Here is a 15,013-nt window from a genome sequence, read left to right as displayed (position 1 = left end):
GTGCCTTGAAGGGGGTCTGCCTTTGTCAAACACTGATAAGTATTCATATTATTATTATATGCTTCCTTCTTTCATAAATCTTTTCTAGGAAAAAAAAATGCAAAAAGGAAACTAGAGACTGTTACTGTAGACACTGTATGGACTAACTAGTACAAGTCTACAAGTATGTGTTCTTGCTATGTGTCTGTTATGTATGACTGATCAGATAGTCCACCAGGCAGGTGGCACCCTGCATGGTAGAGCCACCAGTGTGTCAATGGCTGACAGAGAAGCATCAGGATTACATTGATTACATTCAAAGCTCCTCACATGAGGTTTAAATCAACAGTGAGAGATGTAGAGCCATCTAGTGGTGAGTTGCAGATTACACCATAAGCACTGGTTACCTGTTATCAATACTTTCACAGGGGCTGCAAGTACTGTGTGTGACTTTACAGCACACACACTTTATGTCAATTTATGGTAACTCAAGCAGTCTAGGGAAGAAATGACAACACAAAAATCATGTTTAGTCCCACTTTATTTTGCAAAAAACAAGAAAAAAACTGTGTTCTGTGAAATCTTTGCTCATCTCCAACTACAGAAACCTACTTGCGAGCGACAAAGACCGACGACTGTGTCAATTTATGACTCTTATTCCCATTTATAAAACAAAACAAAAGAATACATACTCAGTAAAAGTCAAGTTCACATCTTCCCTTCGCGACTCCGCTTCACAGCCAGAACTTCAATAGTAGGGGTGAGAGGGTGAGAAAGAGGAAAACCAGGAAGAAAGGACCACAACTGGAGCCGACAAAGCATTTCACACGGGACACCTTACTTCAGACATTACGCAACACCTCCGAAACACACACACACACACACACACACATTTCATGTGGCATGCCGCTCATCTGAAAACATTACTGTTCATAACTTGCTGCAAAGCCTTTGAATCACACGTCCACACGGACCCGACGAAGACGAGAAAAAGAAAAGAACCCACAGCCAAGGTCGAATAAAAAGGGTCAAAAGGTGTCAAAGAAAGGTTTAAAAGACATTGCAATTTTATTATCAGGAAGAAAGTCCCATATATTTCATACATAAATTGAGGAACAAACTCAACATCTGGAGTTTAAAACAACAGGCGCGCTTCAAACGTGACTCTTTCAGAGGCGTTTGGGGCGAGTTGAGGACAGAAGTGTATAGTGAAAGTCTAGTCTAGTTTAGTCTCACGAGGCGAGTGTGGCCTCCTATGTGACTGCGTGAGGAAGAGGTCGGTGTAGGTTCATTTTTTTCCGGACTGAAAACACGAGGAACGGTGAGGTAGCTTCTGTACAAAGGGGCTGTGGAGCCGGGGTGTTGGAGGTGCGTCCTCAGTACAATAAGACAGCGGGGAGGAGAGTTTCCAGCTGTTCACTTTTTACACTGAGAGACGTGGAAGAGAAAAAACCTGAGGTCTGGTATTGTAAAGAATGCTGATGAAGTAAGACCCCCTGTCCCTTTGCTTCTCTAAAAAATAAAACTAGTTTTCTGAGGCAGTAAAACACTGACGGTAAGAACAAATAAAGCGGTAAGAACAAATAAAAGGTGACTGAATGGCTCAGTTGAAGTTACCAGAACTGTTATTGAGGCGACTAAAAAGGTATATCAGAGATCTGTTCAACTACAGACTAGGCTCGTCCGGGACGAGTCCAGACATGTCCGTGGTGTGGAGTGTCACAGTAACGGGTTTGATGGCTCACACAAAGCGGGCACTGAACACTGTGCAGTGTGTCTATCTGTACACTGGAACTACATATTAGTCTTTTACAGGGTTGTTGTTGTTGTTGTCGTCAATGGGTGAAAGGGAGTATGTGTAAAGTGTTTGGAGAAAGGCACATCTATCTTCCTCCGCAGGATAGACAGTCATCATTCAGGGAGCCGTTCACTGTGATGGAGGACAGAAGCACAAGAGTCAATAGTAGTGTACAGTGTCCATATGAACGCATTGCAGTATTAATACACCCGAATATAACATTCTACATCCCGAGAGTGTTTTTTGAACCTGAAGCATAGGAATGTTTACATGAAGGGTGGACATGTTCCACTTTAATAACAAGTAGGTCATGTCCAAAGCATGCTTAAACTACCATGATAGAAATAAATCAAAAGGATCAGTACCTTATTTGGAACTACTGCATTTGCATCCTAAGAAGGCGTCGCCTACCCTGAGTAGCAGAGTTTAAAAACCCAGGTTACCAGAGATATCTTTTAATAACCATAGTTAATATAAAATTAATGAAGCATCCTGGTGCTTGAAATTGTTCTCTGGAACCCTTTCTCCAAACACTGCTACACTCAACATCAGGACACATGAGAACAATGCTGATCAGCATCCGTACATGCATTGATCAATCTGAGATCAGTTAAAGCACAAAGCTATCTGGTACCTCGGAAGCGGGGTCGTCGTCTGGCGCTGGGATGATTCTACCAGTCATAGGTCCCACTCCAAGGACCTTGGGCGATTTCTCAGCTTTAGGTGCTCCTTCCAGGACCACGACGATGTACTCTCTCTCTGGAACTTCTGCCGGGGTCTCGGCAGCTGCTTCTTCCTCCACCACCACCACCGCTGGGCTCACTTCTGCAGCGGGAGTTGCCGCAACTTCTTCCTCAACTGCGGCGGTGACTGGTTCTTCGGCAGCAGCTGTGGTAACTTCAGGTTCAACTGCCGCCAAGGCTTCTTCAACCACTGGTGTAACCTCCACTGGTGCTGGAGCTTCTTCAACCACTGGTGCAACCTCCACTGGGGCTGGAGCTTCTTCAACCACTGGTGCAACCTCCACTGGGGCTGGAGCTTCTTCAACCACTGGTGCAACCTCCACTGGGGCTGGAGCTTCTTCAACCACTGGTGCAACCTCCACTGCTGCTGGTGCCTCTTCAACCACTGGTGCAACCTCTACCGGTGCTTCTTCTGCTGGTGCAACCTCTACCGGTGCTTCTTCTGCTGGTGCAACCTCTACCGGTGCTTCTTCTGCTGGTGCAACCTCTACCGGTGCTTCTTCTGCTGGTGCAACCTCTACTGGTGCTTCTTCTGCTGGTGCAACCTCTACTGGTGCCTCTTCTGCTGGTGCAACCTCTACTGGTGCCTCTTCAACCACTGGTGCAACCTCTACTGGTGCGGGGGCTTCTTCTACTGGTGCAATGGCCTCCTCAACTGGTGCAGGGACCTCTTCAGCAGGCGCAGCCTCTACCGGTGCAACGGCCTCTTCTGCTGGCTTAGTCGCCTCCTCAACTGGTGCCGGGGACTCATCGATGTCTTGAACAGCTGTTGCCGACTCTGCAGTGATCTTTGGTACCTCTAGAGCGGAGGCAGCTGCCAGCGGCACTGAAACACAAAATCCAGCCATCCAAAAACATCACTGATGCTGAAGTTATATATATTTTTTTATCAATCTGGTGGAACGTGCAGGTGAAGTGCCAACGCCTAGCAGTAGAAGACGGTGCAACGGGGAAAGCGGTGGTAGTCGCTCGTTAGTCAATAGTAGTGCCATCAAACCAATGAAGATCTTCCATGTCAGAATAGGAAAACAATGCTTCCCACAGATATTTAACAAAACAGCACGTCTATTAATAATGAGCAATCAAAGCGGGGTTTGATTAGACATTTACCAAGAAATTAGTGTGTACAATACTGCATGTTATAGGTTGTTTAGGTGGACAAAACTTTGCATTTCAAGCTTTTCTTTTTGCTATTCCTCAAAGCATGCAGCAGTGCTGATCTACAGTATCTGTGTGAAGAGCTATACTTGAGGTCTTCGTGCACATATTAAACACTGTGCAAGAGGTTGTTAGTGTTGCGTCTGGACGAACACAGACGTCACGGCTCAGGAGAGTTGTGCTCGTGAATCAGTGGGATAATGCAATGCAATGCAATGCAACAATGCATTTATTGAAGTGAGCGTTTTAAAATCCAGCTGAATTTGCTCACTTTAATAAATGAAAAAGGCAAGTTTCTGGAATGGATTGCTAGAAAACTTCAAAATTTCCGATAACAAATTAAGATTAAAAGACCAATTCAGACAAATTAAAGACGGCAGTAAACCTTTCCGCTTTGATACAGGTTTTATTATTATTATCCTAAAATGTTCACAGTGCTCATTAGCCAGTTATAAGTCAAATAAAAGTATGATCACATTTGGGGTTAAATCACTCGCCGACCAATGAGTTGTCATGAGTTCCACATTACACTTAAAAAGAGCACACACTGCAGCAGTTACAGAGTTTGCACGCTTCCATCTCATTTAGCTGTAGGATATACACAACCGCTGGAAGTACAACATTACAGAGGTTTTAATGAAACACAGGGTTTGATCAAATCTCGCCAAGTTACAAGTAGCATTAGGGCCTTTCGTAACAAAGCGATACCGACGGTAGAACAGTATTTCAGGGTCGTTTCCTGACGGTTCTCCACGTCCATTTAGCTGCGTTTGGTATTCAATAGTCGTGTTAACTACGCGACAGAAGGGCCAATCGGTATGAATGTCTGTGTTCACAGTGATCACATTTATTTCACCCATAACTGCAAATGAAAGACACATGGGAACCCTCTTTGTTTCACTTGGTGGTTGCGTAAAGGTAAACCGAGAGGACGCTGCCTGAGGAGAGTTATGATATCTGGACAATTATAAACATCATCGCACACGGTGATCTATGCTGCACCCCCCAAGGAGAACGAAAACCCTTAAGTCATCCACACGAGAAGAAACGCTTAACATGCACGCTCCTCCACACCCACGGCAATAAATACGAGAGAAAAATAATATACAGCTTGAGGAAGACGAGAGGACGATGAACAAGAGGTGAAGCCAGGCACCCTGAGGAGAAGCAGCTACCCGCTAGAGGCTCAAGACAGCGAGCTGCCAGTGTTATCAGTGGCTCTGTACGGTAGTTAAAGTGGTTTAGAGATAGTCAACGTTGTGTCTGGTCCTGTGTGTGTGTCCCTGTAGTGACTGTGTGTAGTTTTCAGGCCTCCTCTTCCTCCACCACCTCGGGTGAAGAAGTCGTACCGTTGCTGTCGGCCTCCTCGGCGGCGGCCGGCTCTGCGGCGGCCTCGTGGACCGCTTCGGCCGCGTGAGCCACTTCTTCCGCGACCGCCTCCACTTCCTGCGCCGCCTCGGCTACTTCCTCGGCGACCTCGGCTACTTCCTCTGCGACCTCGGCGACGACCTCTGCGGCCTCGGCGACGACCTCGGCCGCCTCGGCCACGACCTCGGCCGCCTCATCGACCACGACCTCGGCCGCCTCCTCGGCCACGACCTCGGCCGCCTCCTCGGCCACGACCTCGGCCGCCTCCTCGGCCGCGGTCTCTCCCTCGCCATCGGCGGCCGCGGCGGCCTCCTCCTCTCCGGCGGCCTCGGTCTCTCCGGCCTCTTCGCCGGCCTCCTCAGCGGCTACTTCCTCCTCCTCCTCTCCCGCTGGAACACAAGAAGCAGAAGGAGCGCGTTAGCCAGAGCGACGGTTCGATTCCCACGTGCCCCCGTTCTCCTCCCTCCTGACGGCGAGCAGCCACCCTCCCACGCCGACATTAAACCAACCAGCGCAGCCACAAAACGCTGCATGTGAGAACATAAACCAAGCAAAACATCCCTTTTTTTAAAAAGCGGCTTTACACAAGATGATTGTTGTATCATCAGTAGCTGGGTTTCCATCCATGGTGTGTTTGACTACACAACAAAGAGGCGCACTCAAATGATCATCTCGTCATCATTTTTATGCTTTCAAACTTTGGCGTCACGTCGACCTTTGACCTCGATATTGAGCGCAATTTGAAAAAAAATGTGTTTTTGAGACATAAAGTCAATGAGAACAGACCTCGTTAGTCAACTACCCGACACAAGGGCCAAAAAAGCGAAGTTTTATGCCGGCTTATCCACGTCCGCCCAGAATATCATCTCGTCATCATTTTTATACTCTCAAACATCGATGTCACGTTGACCTTTGACCTCAAAATTGAGCGCAATTTGTGCCAAATTGAAAGAAAAAGGTGCTTCTGAGATATAAAGTCAATGAGAACGGACCGGACAGATCAGAGAGAGACTGTTTCCTGTTAGTAACTTTTCCTTCATTCAAACTTGATAATTTCATTTTGAAGTGACAGCTCTACAATGTGGAGGACAAAAATGAATACCTGTGTCAGAGATAATGGGGTTGGTTGGGTTACACGTGTGTTTTCAGGCTTTGGATGTGACGAATTTGAACACATTAACCGATTACGTCGACGCGGTTGCGTTGCAAAGACCAGAGTAACTCAGACGGCTGGGTGGAAACACAGCTACTGGCCGGCTGATCCAGAAGAACTTCTTCCAGACGAGCCACTTTCAATAACAAAACACTGGCGGCCTCGGAGGAGACTTCTTCTGCAGGAAAGAAAAGCGACAACGAGGCGACACATTCACTACATTCAACATGCAGACTCAAGCACGAAGCAGACAAACGAGGGAGGGGAGGGAGGGAGAGGAGTGCGGGTCAAGGTGCAAGGGTACAAAGGGGTGAAGTTGAATCTTGGTTCTTACCATCCTCATTTAACAAACTACGCGCTATCTGGAGCTCACGACCCAAAGTCGCTCGCGTGTCTTTAATTTTTCAACGGATCCTCCGCCGCTTGATCCACATTGACCCATCAGCGGAGAAGAAAACCCACTACGGCGTGGGAGTCCACTTGGACTCGATCGACCCATCGGGATTGACGATAGCTTGTTTGGTAACGCTAGAGTTTTTAAGACACGGGTAAAATGGCCGACATTTGAGCCGTGGAGGAGCTGCTCGTCTGCCAATGATGTCATTGTGTCGTAAAATACCGAATACGAGCAACACCATGAAAAGGTTCACCAGGTCTTGATAGTAAATGTCAATGACAGTAAATCTACAGCACATGCTCACCCAGAAGCTTCCTCTGGATGGAGCCAATGGATCCAATGGTGTTACATGCTAATGTTAGCTTTATGCTACGTTTTACGTTCACCAAGTGTCCCGCATGAACACGTTTTCATTCTTTCATCCTTCGAAAACCAAGAGGGGTGTTGAGCAGCGATGAAGTCCATCGACTAAAGAAAAATCCACTCGTGTGGAGTCCATTCATCCTCTTCCAGGTGCTTGACGTTAGCGTTTAGCAGCAAAATGGAGGGAAAAGAGGAATGAAGGAAGGCGCAGGGGGTTCAATGTCCTTCACAGACTTGTCCGAAGGTTTAAGGCTGAGCTCTTGCTTATGGAGAGGGAGGAAGGGAAGGAGGGAGGAGGGAGGAGAGAGGGACTGTTTCCCTGTTCAGATCCAAAGAATCCAGTCCTAGGACGGATATCCATGCGGCCACAGAGGACCTTAGCTTTAGCTTTACACTGAAAAGAGCAAAGACACACACAGTTAGAGAAACGGGAAGGAACCTCGCTCTTTAAGAAAAAAATAAACCAACAAGTTCACTATCAAACTAAATATTAACTAAATATATTAACACTACAGAAGCTGTGTGTGAATTAGCAAAAACAAAATGGGGATGAGCTGCTACCAGGATGCTCTGTGAGGTTGATGGGAACAAAGCTGGTGGACAAAGTCTCACCTGGAGACCAGATATCTCTGAGACAATGGAGGATTGTTTTTAATCTGAAGCCGCGAGGGAGACCATGAGGAACAGGGACTGATGGAGACCAAGGCCCAGACCCCAGACCTCGAACCCTGAACCCTCTGGGGCTTTACTGAGGCACCTGTCTACAGGTCCAGCGTGAGGCTGAGGACTTCAAATGGTGTAAATACTGCTGCAGCACAGGGCGGACATTACTACGTACAATCATGGGTATTTATCTGAGTTTTTACTCTCTGACTTGAATGTCTCCCAGAAGAGAAGATCATAATAAAAAATAGAAAATCTTTTTAAGAAAATCAATAAATCTGTGTAATATATGTATATATATATATATATATATATATATGTATATATATATATATATATATATATATATATATATATATATATATATATATATATATATATATATATATATACACACACACACATATATATCATAATAAAAAATGTATATAACAAATCTTACAAACTTCTTGAATTTATATATATATATATATATATATATATATATATATAATGTTGTATATATATATATAACATAATAAAAAAATGTATTTAAAAACATTTTTTTAATAAATCTGTGTAAAATATATAATATTTTTTTTACAACCTTACATTTTTTATAATATCTTTTTTATTACGATATATATATATATATATATATATATATATATATATATATATATGTATATATATATATAAATATATATATATATAAATAAATATATATCGTAATAAAAAAAAAATTATTATTATTTTTTTTTTTTAAATCTTGATTTTTTTATTAAAAAAAAAGTCATTATGTTTAAACCCTCACAGATACCAGTGAGCGGGATTGGGCCTGAGTCTTTCGGCCAGAAGGTTAACAGGTTCAGGAACTGGAGGTCACAGGTCACATGGCAGGACGGGTTTATCCAAAATGAGTTGGAGTCGAGCCGAGGAGTGAAGGAAAAGGATAAGTTAGGGATGAAATGAGAAGATGTGCACGCGACAAAGCTGGGAACAAATCACAGAACCTCGCTGGACGTCTTGAAGCTCAAGACCACCGATCACATTCATTCCCCTTCTTAGGGCGCACCACTTGGACGGGCTTATCTTGGAAACCACGAGCGTTATAAGAAACACACTCACACTGCGATTAGTGCGATCACCAGGACTTTTCATTGCAACCGATGTCGTGAGTCGAGACAGTTAAAAAGAAGCCCAGAGAAGAAGAGACGCCCTGGAGTCAAAGCCCACCTCCGACATGACAGATCCCTTAAAACCCCACGACAGCGCTTTGAGTGAGCATTCAGAAAGTGTTCAGGCAGGTGTTAGTGGACGGAAGGATGAAGGTCCAAGACCCTCGACACTTACCCTCTTCTTCGTCCCGGCCTGCAAGTCGAAACAGAAAACATGGTTCACGTCTCAGAGGCGACGCTTGTAGCGAACGCTTCGCTACTTTTTTCTCATTCCGTTACAGTCGGACGGACGGTTCAGGTTCTGTTGCAGCCGCAGAACCATAACTCAAATCTTTATAGTAACATGACAGCGGGCAGCTCAGAGGTAGAGCCCTTCAATCAAAGGATCGACGGTTGGATCCCCGGCTCCGCTAGTCCATGTCGAAGATAGCGCCGTAGTAGCACTTAAGTAGCACTTTAGTAGCACTTAAGTAGCACTTTAATGACACTTAATGACAGCACTTTGTAGCAAACCATAAAGAGCTATCAGTAAGTGTCATGTAAGTGCTACTAAAGCGCTACTAAAGCGCTACTAAAGCGCTACTAAAGCGCTACTAAAGTGCTACTTAAGTGCTACTTAAGTGCTACTAAAGAGCTACCTTCCTAATTCAATGTGTTTCTTGTTGTTCTCAGTTTGATTCTTAATTGATTTTTTCATAATTAATTTGATTTGATTCTTAATTGATTCTTCTTGTTGTTCTTAGTTTGCACTTGTTGAATGCATTTATTGTCAGTCGCTTTGGATAAAAGCGTCAGCTAAATGAAATGTAATGTATTGTGTGATCGGGAAAGAGATTTAATCCCAAATTGTTCCCCTAGCTGTGACTACAGAGACTAGAAAAGCTGCTCTACGAGTACAGTTTACTCAGCATCACCGTGTGTTTCTACAGACAGACAGACGGAGCCGGGCGGCTTCACTGAGTTCCTCCTCTCCTGATGTAACAAACAGGGATAAGCTGCAGGCAATGTCCCACAATGCTTTGCTTCAGGGTGAACATAATCCAGAGAGGCGGAGCCGTCCGGTGTGAATTGAAAGAACAACGCAGCAGTTTTGGCAGACGTGTTGTGATGAGAGAGAGTCTCTAGTCTGGAACTTCATGTTCACACCGTTGTGTAAAATCACTTTCAAATCACCAGATCTTGCAACTGCAGGACGCCAAACGGGCAAATGATAATAACTCAATGTGCATAAATATAAAGTGTAGGAGGAATGAGTTCGCCTTGGAGCTCTTAAATTGATTTATTTTGACCAACGTGGAAGATTTAAGATGAAACCGGCTACGGGGAGGTCGAAACCCCGACATGGATTTAACGAGAACGATTAGCATGAACGATTCTGCGCTGGTCTCCAGGAGCGTGAAGGTCAGCAACACTTACTCTTAGGGGGCCATGGTTTAGGGACCCACTCGACTTTGGGTCTGGCATTGATCTCTGCGATGCGGTCGTTGAACCTGGACTGGTCGCCGGTCACAGTGCTGTAGGTCTGTCGGAGGAGGAAGACGTTGGGTCAGTGGGTTCATACATTGTGACCATTGGATTCCCATGATTTATAACCCAATTTAAACTAAATTTCCTTCATTTTAACGAAATTTACATGATTTTGAACAAAATTTCCATAATTGCAACCAAATTTCTCTAATTTGAAACCAAATTTCCATGACTTTAAACCAAAAACCAAATTTCCATGACTTCAAACCAAATTTCCATGACTTAAAACCAAATTTCCATGACTTTAAACCAAATTTTCATGACTTTAAACCAAATTTCCATAATCTCTAATCAAATTTCCATGACTTTTTGATGACTTTTAACCAAAATTTCACGACTTTTCCCCTTTGTTAACCTTTTGTTGAAGACACAATGTCAACGTCCAGGTTGGTATCGTGAAGATCAAACTATGGACGGATGAAAAAACAAACAGGACTCACGTATGACACGGAGGCCACGAGGGCTCCTCCGCACAGCAAAGTGTATATGAGGTTCTCTCCAGAACCGCCGGGAACGGAGGACATCGGTCGCCGCTGCACGACTGGAAGGAATCAGAAGATCACACGTTACGAGATTTTATTAAGTCCTCTATTACCTCGTCAGTCTCACCCTTGACTTTTAATGACTTTTCCATGACTTATAACCATATTTCCATGACTTTTAATGACTTTTTTATGACTTTAAACCAAATTGTCAAGACTTTTAACCACTTTTCCATGACTTTTAATGACTTTTTTTATTCATTTTAACCACATTTTCATGACTTTTATCCAAATTTCCATGACTTTAAACTAAATGTCCATTAGTAAACATTTCGTGAAATCTCTGTAAACATGAAAAAGTGATCAAATTCTGCATAAATTAATGTCATGAACACATTAATATAACACATTTAAAAGACTTTTACTACACTTTGGGGATTTTTTTTTCAAAGACTTTTTCAGGCCTGAAAGTAACCATTTAAAAACTCCATGACTTTTTCCTGGTTTTCCAGGGACGGGGTTAAGCAATAACTTGCTGCACACAAGCTCCAGCTCTCAGTGTGCCAGGAAGTATGGCGAGAAGCACCCAGAGGTGCTCGACCGGCTCAAGCAGGAGAGAGCGTGTTTACCAAAACTGTGCTTGTCGGCGCTTGTTGTTTCGATGCACCCTCGGGGTGCAGGCGGTTCGTATTAGTAAAAAACGTGTTTAGTAAATACCACAGGAGGGTTCGGTGAGTCCTGGAGCAGACATCCAACATGGTTTCACTTGACTTGAGAAAAAGAGAGGCGTGTCAAGTCTCTCAATCTCCAAAAAAGAAGACCATCCGGCCGATGTGGTCCCAAAAACGTCTATTTCCAATTGTCTGGCTCAACAGGCTAAAGTGCGGTTAAATAATCCACACCAGTCTTCACTACACGGTTGTAGCAGCAACGTAAATACAATATCACATGTACACCCTGAAAATCAACCAATGAGATCCATAATTCTGGAAAACTACTGAACGTCCTTCCTTCCCGCTGCTGTCAGGCTGCGTAACAAGCTGAGCTCACAGTAGCCCAAAAAACACTTATTACACTTTAATACGTTGATCTGGTGGAATATAAATACATTGAAATACTTTTATTTTACTCTGTCTGCATATTCAATATTGCTATAGTGCTTTTCTTTACTGTTTATATGTGTGTTTACTATTTGATGCTGCTGTAATCCTGTAATTTCCCCACTGCGGGACTAATAAAGGAGTATTTTATCTTTTCTTATAAAACCCCACTCATGATCTATAACTTTGTTCTACAGCGGCGCCCTCTAGTGGGCGCAGACAGATAGCGGTCATTGATTGTTGTATTAACGCTCTGGATAGAGATCGGACAACATCGAATGCGCTCTATGAGGCGGACACCGTCATATCATGACCCAGGGTTACATAAAATAACCCAATGTTGTTAACTAGTTGAAGAAGTTAGAGTTAGAGTTTAGCGTGTGTGTTTTGAAAGTGTGTTTTGTATGTAGCATTTATTGTCCACAGCGACTTGTCCAGCATTGAGGGTGTAACACTTCATATTCTCAGGAGCTAATCCTGCGTCCAGCGTTGAGGGTGTTACGCTCTTCGCGGTCTCAGGAGCTAATCTGGGAACGTAATCCTGACACGACTCCCTGTTATTTATACCGGCTAATCGGCTAAAGTCAACGCGAGGTTGAAGTATAGAGAGAGGGGGGGGGGGGGGGGGATAGAGGTGGAGAAAACTCATGAGCAGCGGAGGGGATGCAGGGTCAAGAAGTCGGGCGGATTAGCCCATGATACCCTCGTCTCGCTAAGCTAACAGCTGCACGTTAGCCTCATCGTTCAATGGATTCTTATTATAAACACGTAACATGAGCATAATATTCATACACTGCCACCATAAAGAAGCATTCATTACCACTGATACACTGCAGGGGAGCTATGTGGGGTCAAGTGTACACATGCTCAAGGACGAGCAGGGATTGAACCGCCGACCCTCTGATTGAATGACACCCGGTTGCGCCGGTGTTCTATAGTTAGTCAGACATCTCCAAACTACTTAACCTTAAACGGCGTCCATCTTTATGTGTTTGTGTGTCTGTCCTGGTTACATAAGGTTATCTATCAGAGAGAAGCTGAGCTCTCACGCGGGAGCGCGCTTACGTCATCAGCACTGTGTTCACACAGCAGGGATGCCACGACACTCTTTACATGACACCGCAGTCACGCGAAGTGCACACGAGCCACGTGACCGACGGCGGCCCACCATGTTCCTATAGGCTCGTGAAGGTCACACGGGAACGCGCACTAACTTTTCAATAAAAAGGACCTCAACTTCATAGAGGAGACGGAGCGCGTTCCCGCGAGATACCTTACGCGTAACCGATCAATTAATGACGATGCGACGCGGAGGGATTTGACCCGGCGGTCTGCTGCTCGAATAAAGATAAGAAAGTAGTTCCTGCCGTTATGAAATACTTAACGCACTATATTCATAACACTATATATATATATATATATATATATATATATATATATATATATATATATATATATATATATATATATATGTATATATATATATATATATATCCATATGTCCATGAGGGAGCACGCGCACTGGGATGGTGCAAACACGCCTCACGCGCGCTCCCACAAAAAAGAGAGATAAGAAGTAGACCCCTAACTTCTTCTTATACTGCGCAGCTTCAGACCCTTCACTTAAAATAAAGAAGCGTTGAAGAGTTGACCTTCACGTCCAGTGGGCAGCCATTGCCGTCCCTATAGCTTGTTGGTGGAGGAGGTGGAGTAGGTGGAGGTGGGAGGGGGACATTCGCACGAGGACAACGTGTACTATTCCAGCGCGTGCGGCCATGAAGACAAAAAGCTTCCGCGTGAACCGGTTAAAACGCGTAGAAAGGGGGACAGGTAAAAAACACGAGGAACTTGTTTTGTTTTTTTGGGAGGGGGGTGTTCTGTATTTGCATCCCCGTGATGAAGACTCACCATCCCGGGGCAACCTGAAGGCTGCTTTCCGCGCCAGAGGCCCGCACTTCTGCCACGCCGCTCTGCAGGAAAACATCGCGGCTCTCCGGGGCTACAGGTCTGCGGGGGCCGGGAGGGAGAAACGCCGGAGAGAGGTGTAGCGAGCGCTGGATGAATGAGAGCTGCTGGGCTGGTCCTCCTGGTCTGGCTTCAGGATCAACACGCGTGCGAGGAGGAGGAGGAGGCGGCTCTGCTGTTGCGCAATGTGGCTGTGGTGTATGGAAGGTGATTAGTGCCACAGAGCCAGAGGAAGGAGTGTATGAGGAGTCATCCGTGATCTGTACTAACAACGCCCTCACAGGTTAATTACACAGTTTAAATGAACCATTAACCCAGCTTTTTGTTTGTATATTGTATGTGTTTGTTCTTTTTGGTAATTTAATAATGATCATAATAATAATACATTATATTTATATAGCGCTTTTCAAGATACTCAAAGTTGCTTTACGTGGTTAAAATCAACATAAAACAAGGACATCATATAAAATCACATGTTTGGTGTTGTTGTGTTCATTGTCTTTATGGTCCTTTGTGTTTACCGGTATTTAAGTCATGTATGACGATGCTTTGATTCTCTGTAGAGCTCTTTGTACACTTTGTTTTTAAAGCTGCTATATAAATAAAGTTATTATTATCACAGTGTGAAATATTCACTATCCAGTGGAACATGATCAGGACATCTTTGGGTTTTTTCTAGTCTCTGATAATAATACAGATAATATTATTATTGAGGAGAGCATGTTACGCAGCGTGTGTGGGTCACTGTGTCCAAGATAACGTTCCCTTTCCTCCTCATGCTCCAGACCTGGATCAGACATGTACAATGCGACATCATTACCAGGTACATCCTCCTTTATTACGCTGCTTTTCTTCTTCTTTAACTCCAGTGCTTCTCCTGCTGCTGCAGGGCATGAATCACCCTCCATACACACCCTGACCCTCATCCTGCCTCGCCCCTCTCACTGGAAGAGTCCCGAAGGTCGAGGACACATGTGGTATCTTTATTTTTTTTATTTTTTTTCATGCAACTTTTAAATGCTGCATTCCTGTATTCAACTCTCTTACAGGCCCAACGTGACGTTGCTGTGGATGTCTCCACATTTAAAGACGAGTGTGTTGCCCCATCAGCTGCTGTATGACCCCGTAGACCTCTACAGAGTCACATGTGTGTTGTAAAC

The 15,013-nt window shown here is 44.4% G+C and overlaps 1 protein-coding gene across 5 annotated transcripts; it reads right to left on the bottom strand.

The window, feature by feature from the left end:
- Positions 1-517: 517 nt before the first annotated feature.
- Positions 518-14,033, bottom strand: mgarpa (mitochondria localized glutamic acid rich protein a). Of its 5 annotated transcripts, XM_068581872.1 has the most exons (8): positions 13,797-14,033; positions 10,747-10,847; positions 10,196-10,301; positions 8,955-8,972; positions 5,028-5,435; positions 2,412-3,346; positions 2,143-2,189; positions 518-1,909 (listed from the first exon to the last, which is right to left on the bottom strand). In XM_068581872.1, exons 1-7 carry the CDS (start codon positions 13,870-13,872, stop codon positions 2,154-2,156), a joined length of 1,680 nt encoding a protein of 559 aa, XP_068437973.1. In that variant the 5' UTR covers positions 13,873-14,033; the 3' UTR covers positions 518-1,909; positions 2,143-2,153. The 5 variants fall into 5 exon arrangements, 4 of the variants coding, with proteins under 4 accessions (XP_068437973.1, XP_068437991.1, XP_068437982.1 ...); XM_068581890.1 differs by lacking the exon at positions 2,143-2,189; XM_068581881.1 differs by lacking the exon at positions 8,955-8,972 and having other exon boundaries at positions 13,797-14,032.
- Between the last annotated feature and the right edge of the window lie 980 nt (positions 14,034-15,013).

Source organism: Clinocottus analis, unplaced genomic scaffold (assembly GCF_023055335.1).
Source record: "Clinocottus analis isolate CAN_PGR_092001 unplaced genomic scaffold, fCliAna1.0.p SCAF_10, whole genome shotgun sequence".
Taxonomy (NCBI): Eukaryota; Metazoa; Chordata; class Actinopteri; order Perciformes; family Cottidae; genus Clinocottus; species Clinocottus analis.
The sequence above is the reverse complement of the archived record's forward strand: the minus strand, read 5'-3'. Positions and strand labels throughout refer to the sequence as shown.

Bases quoted from the DNA above. Each gene is read 5' to 3' on its own strand.
- mgarpa (XM_068581872.1), bottom strand. From the start codon at position 13,872: ATGTTTTCCTGCAGAGCGGCGTGGCAGAAGTGCGGGCCTCTGGCGCGG. The intron at 10,848-13,796 runs GTGAGTCTTCAT...GATTCCTTCCAG, and splicing joins CTTCAGGTTGCCCCGGGATG to TCGTGCAGCGGCGACCGATG. The intron at 10,302-10,746 runs GTGAGTCCTGTT...CTCCTCCGACAG, and splicing joins TCGTGGCCTCCGTGTCATAC to ACCTACAGCACTGTGACCGG.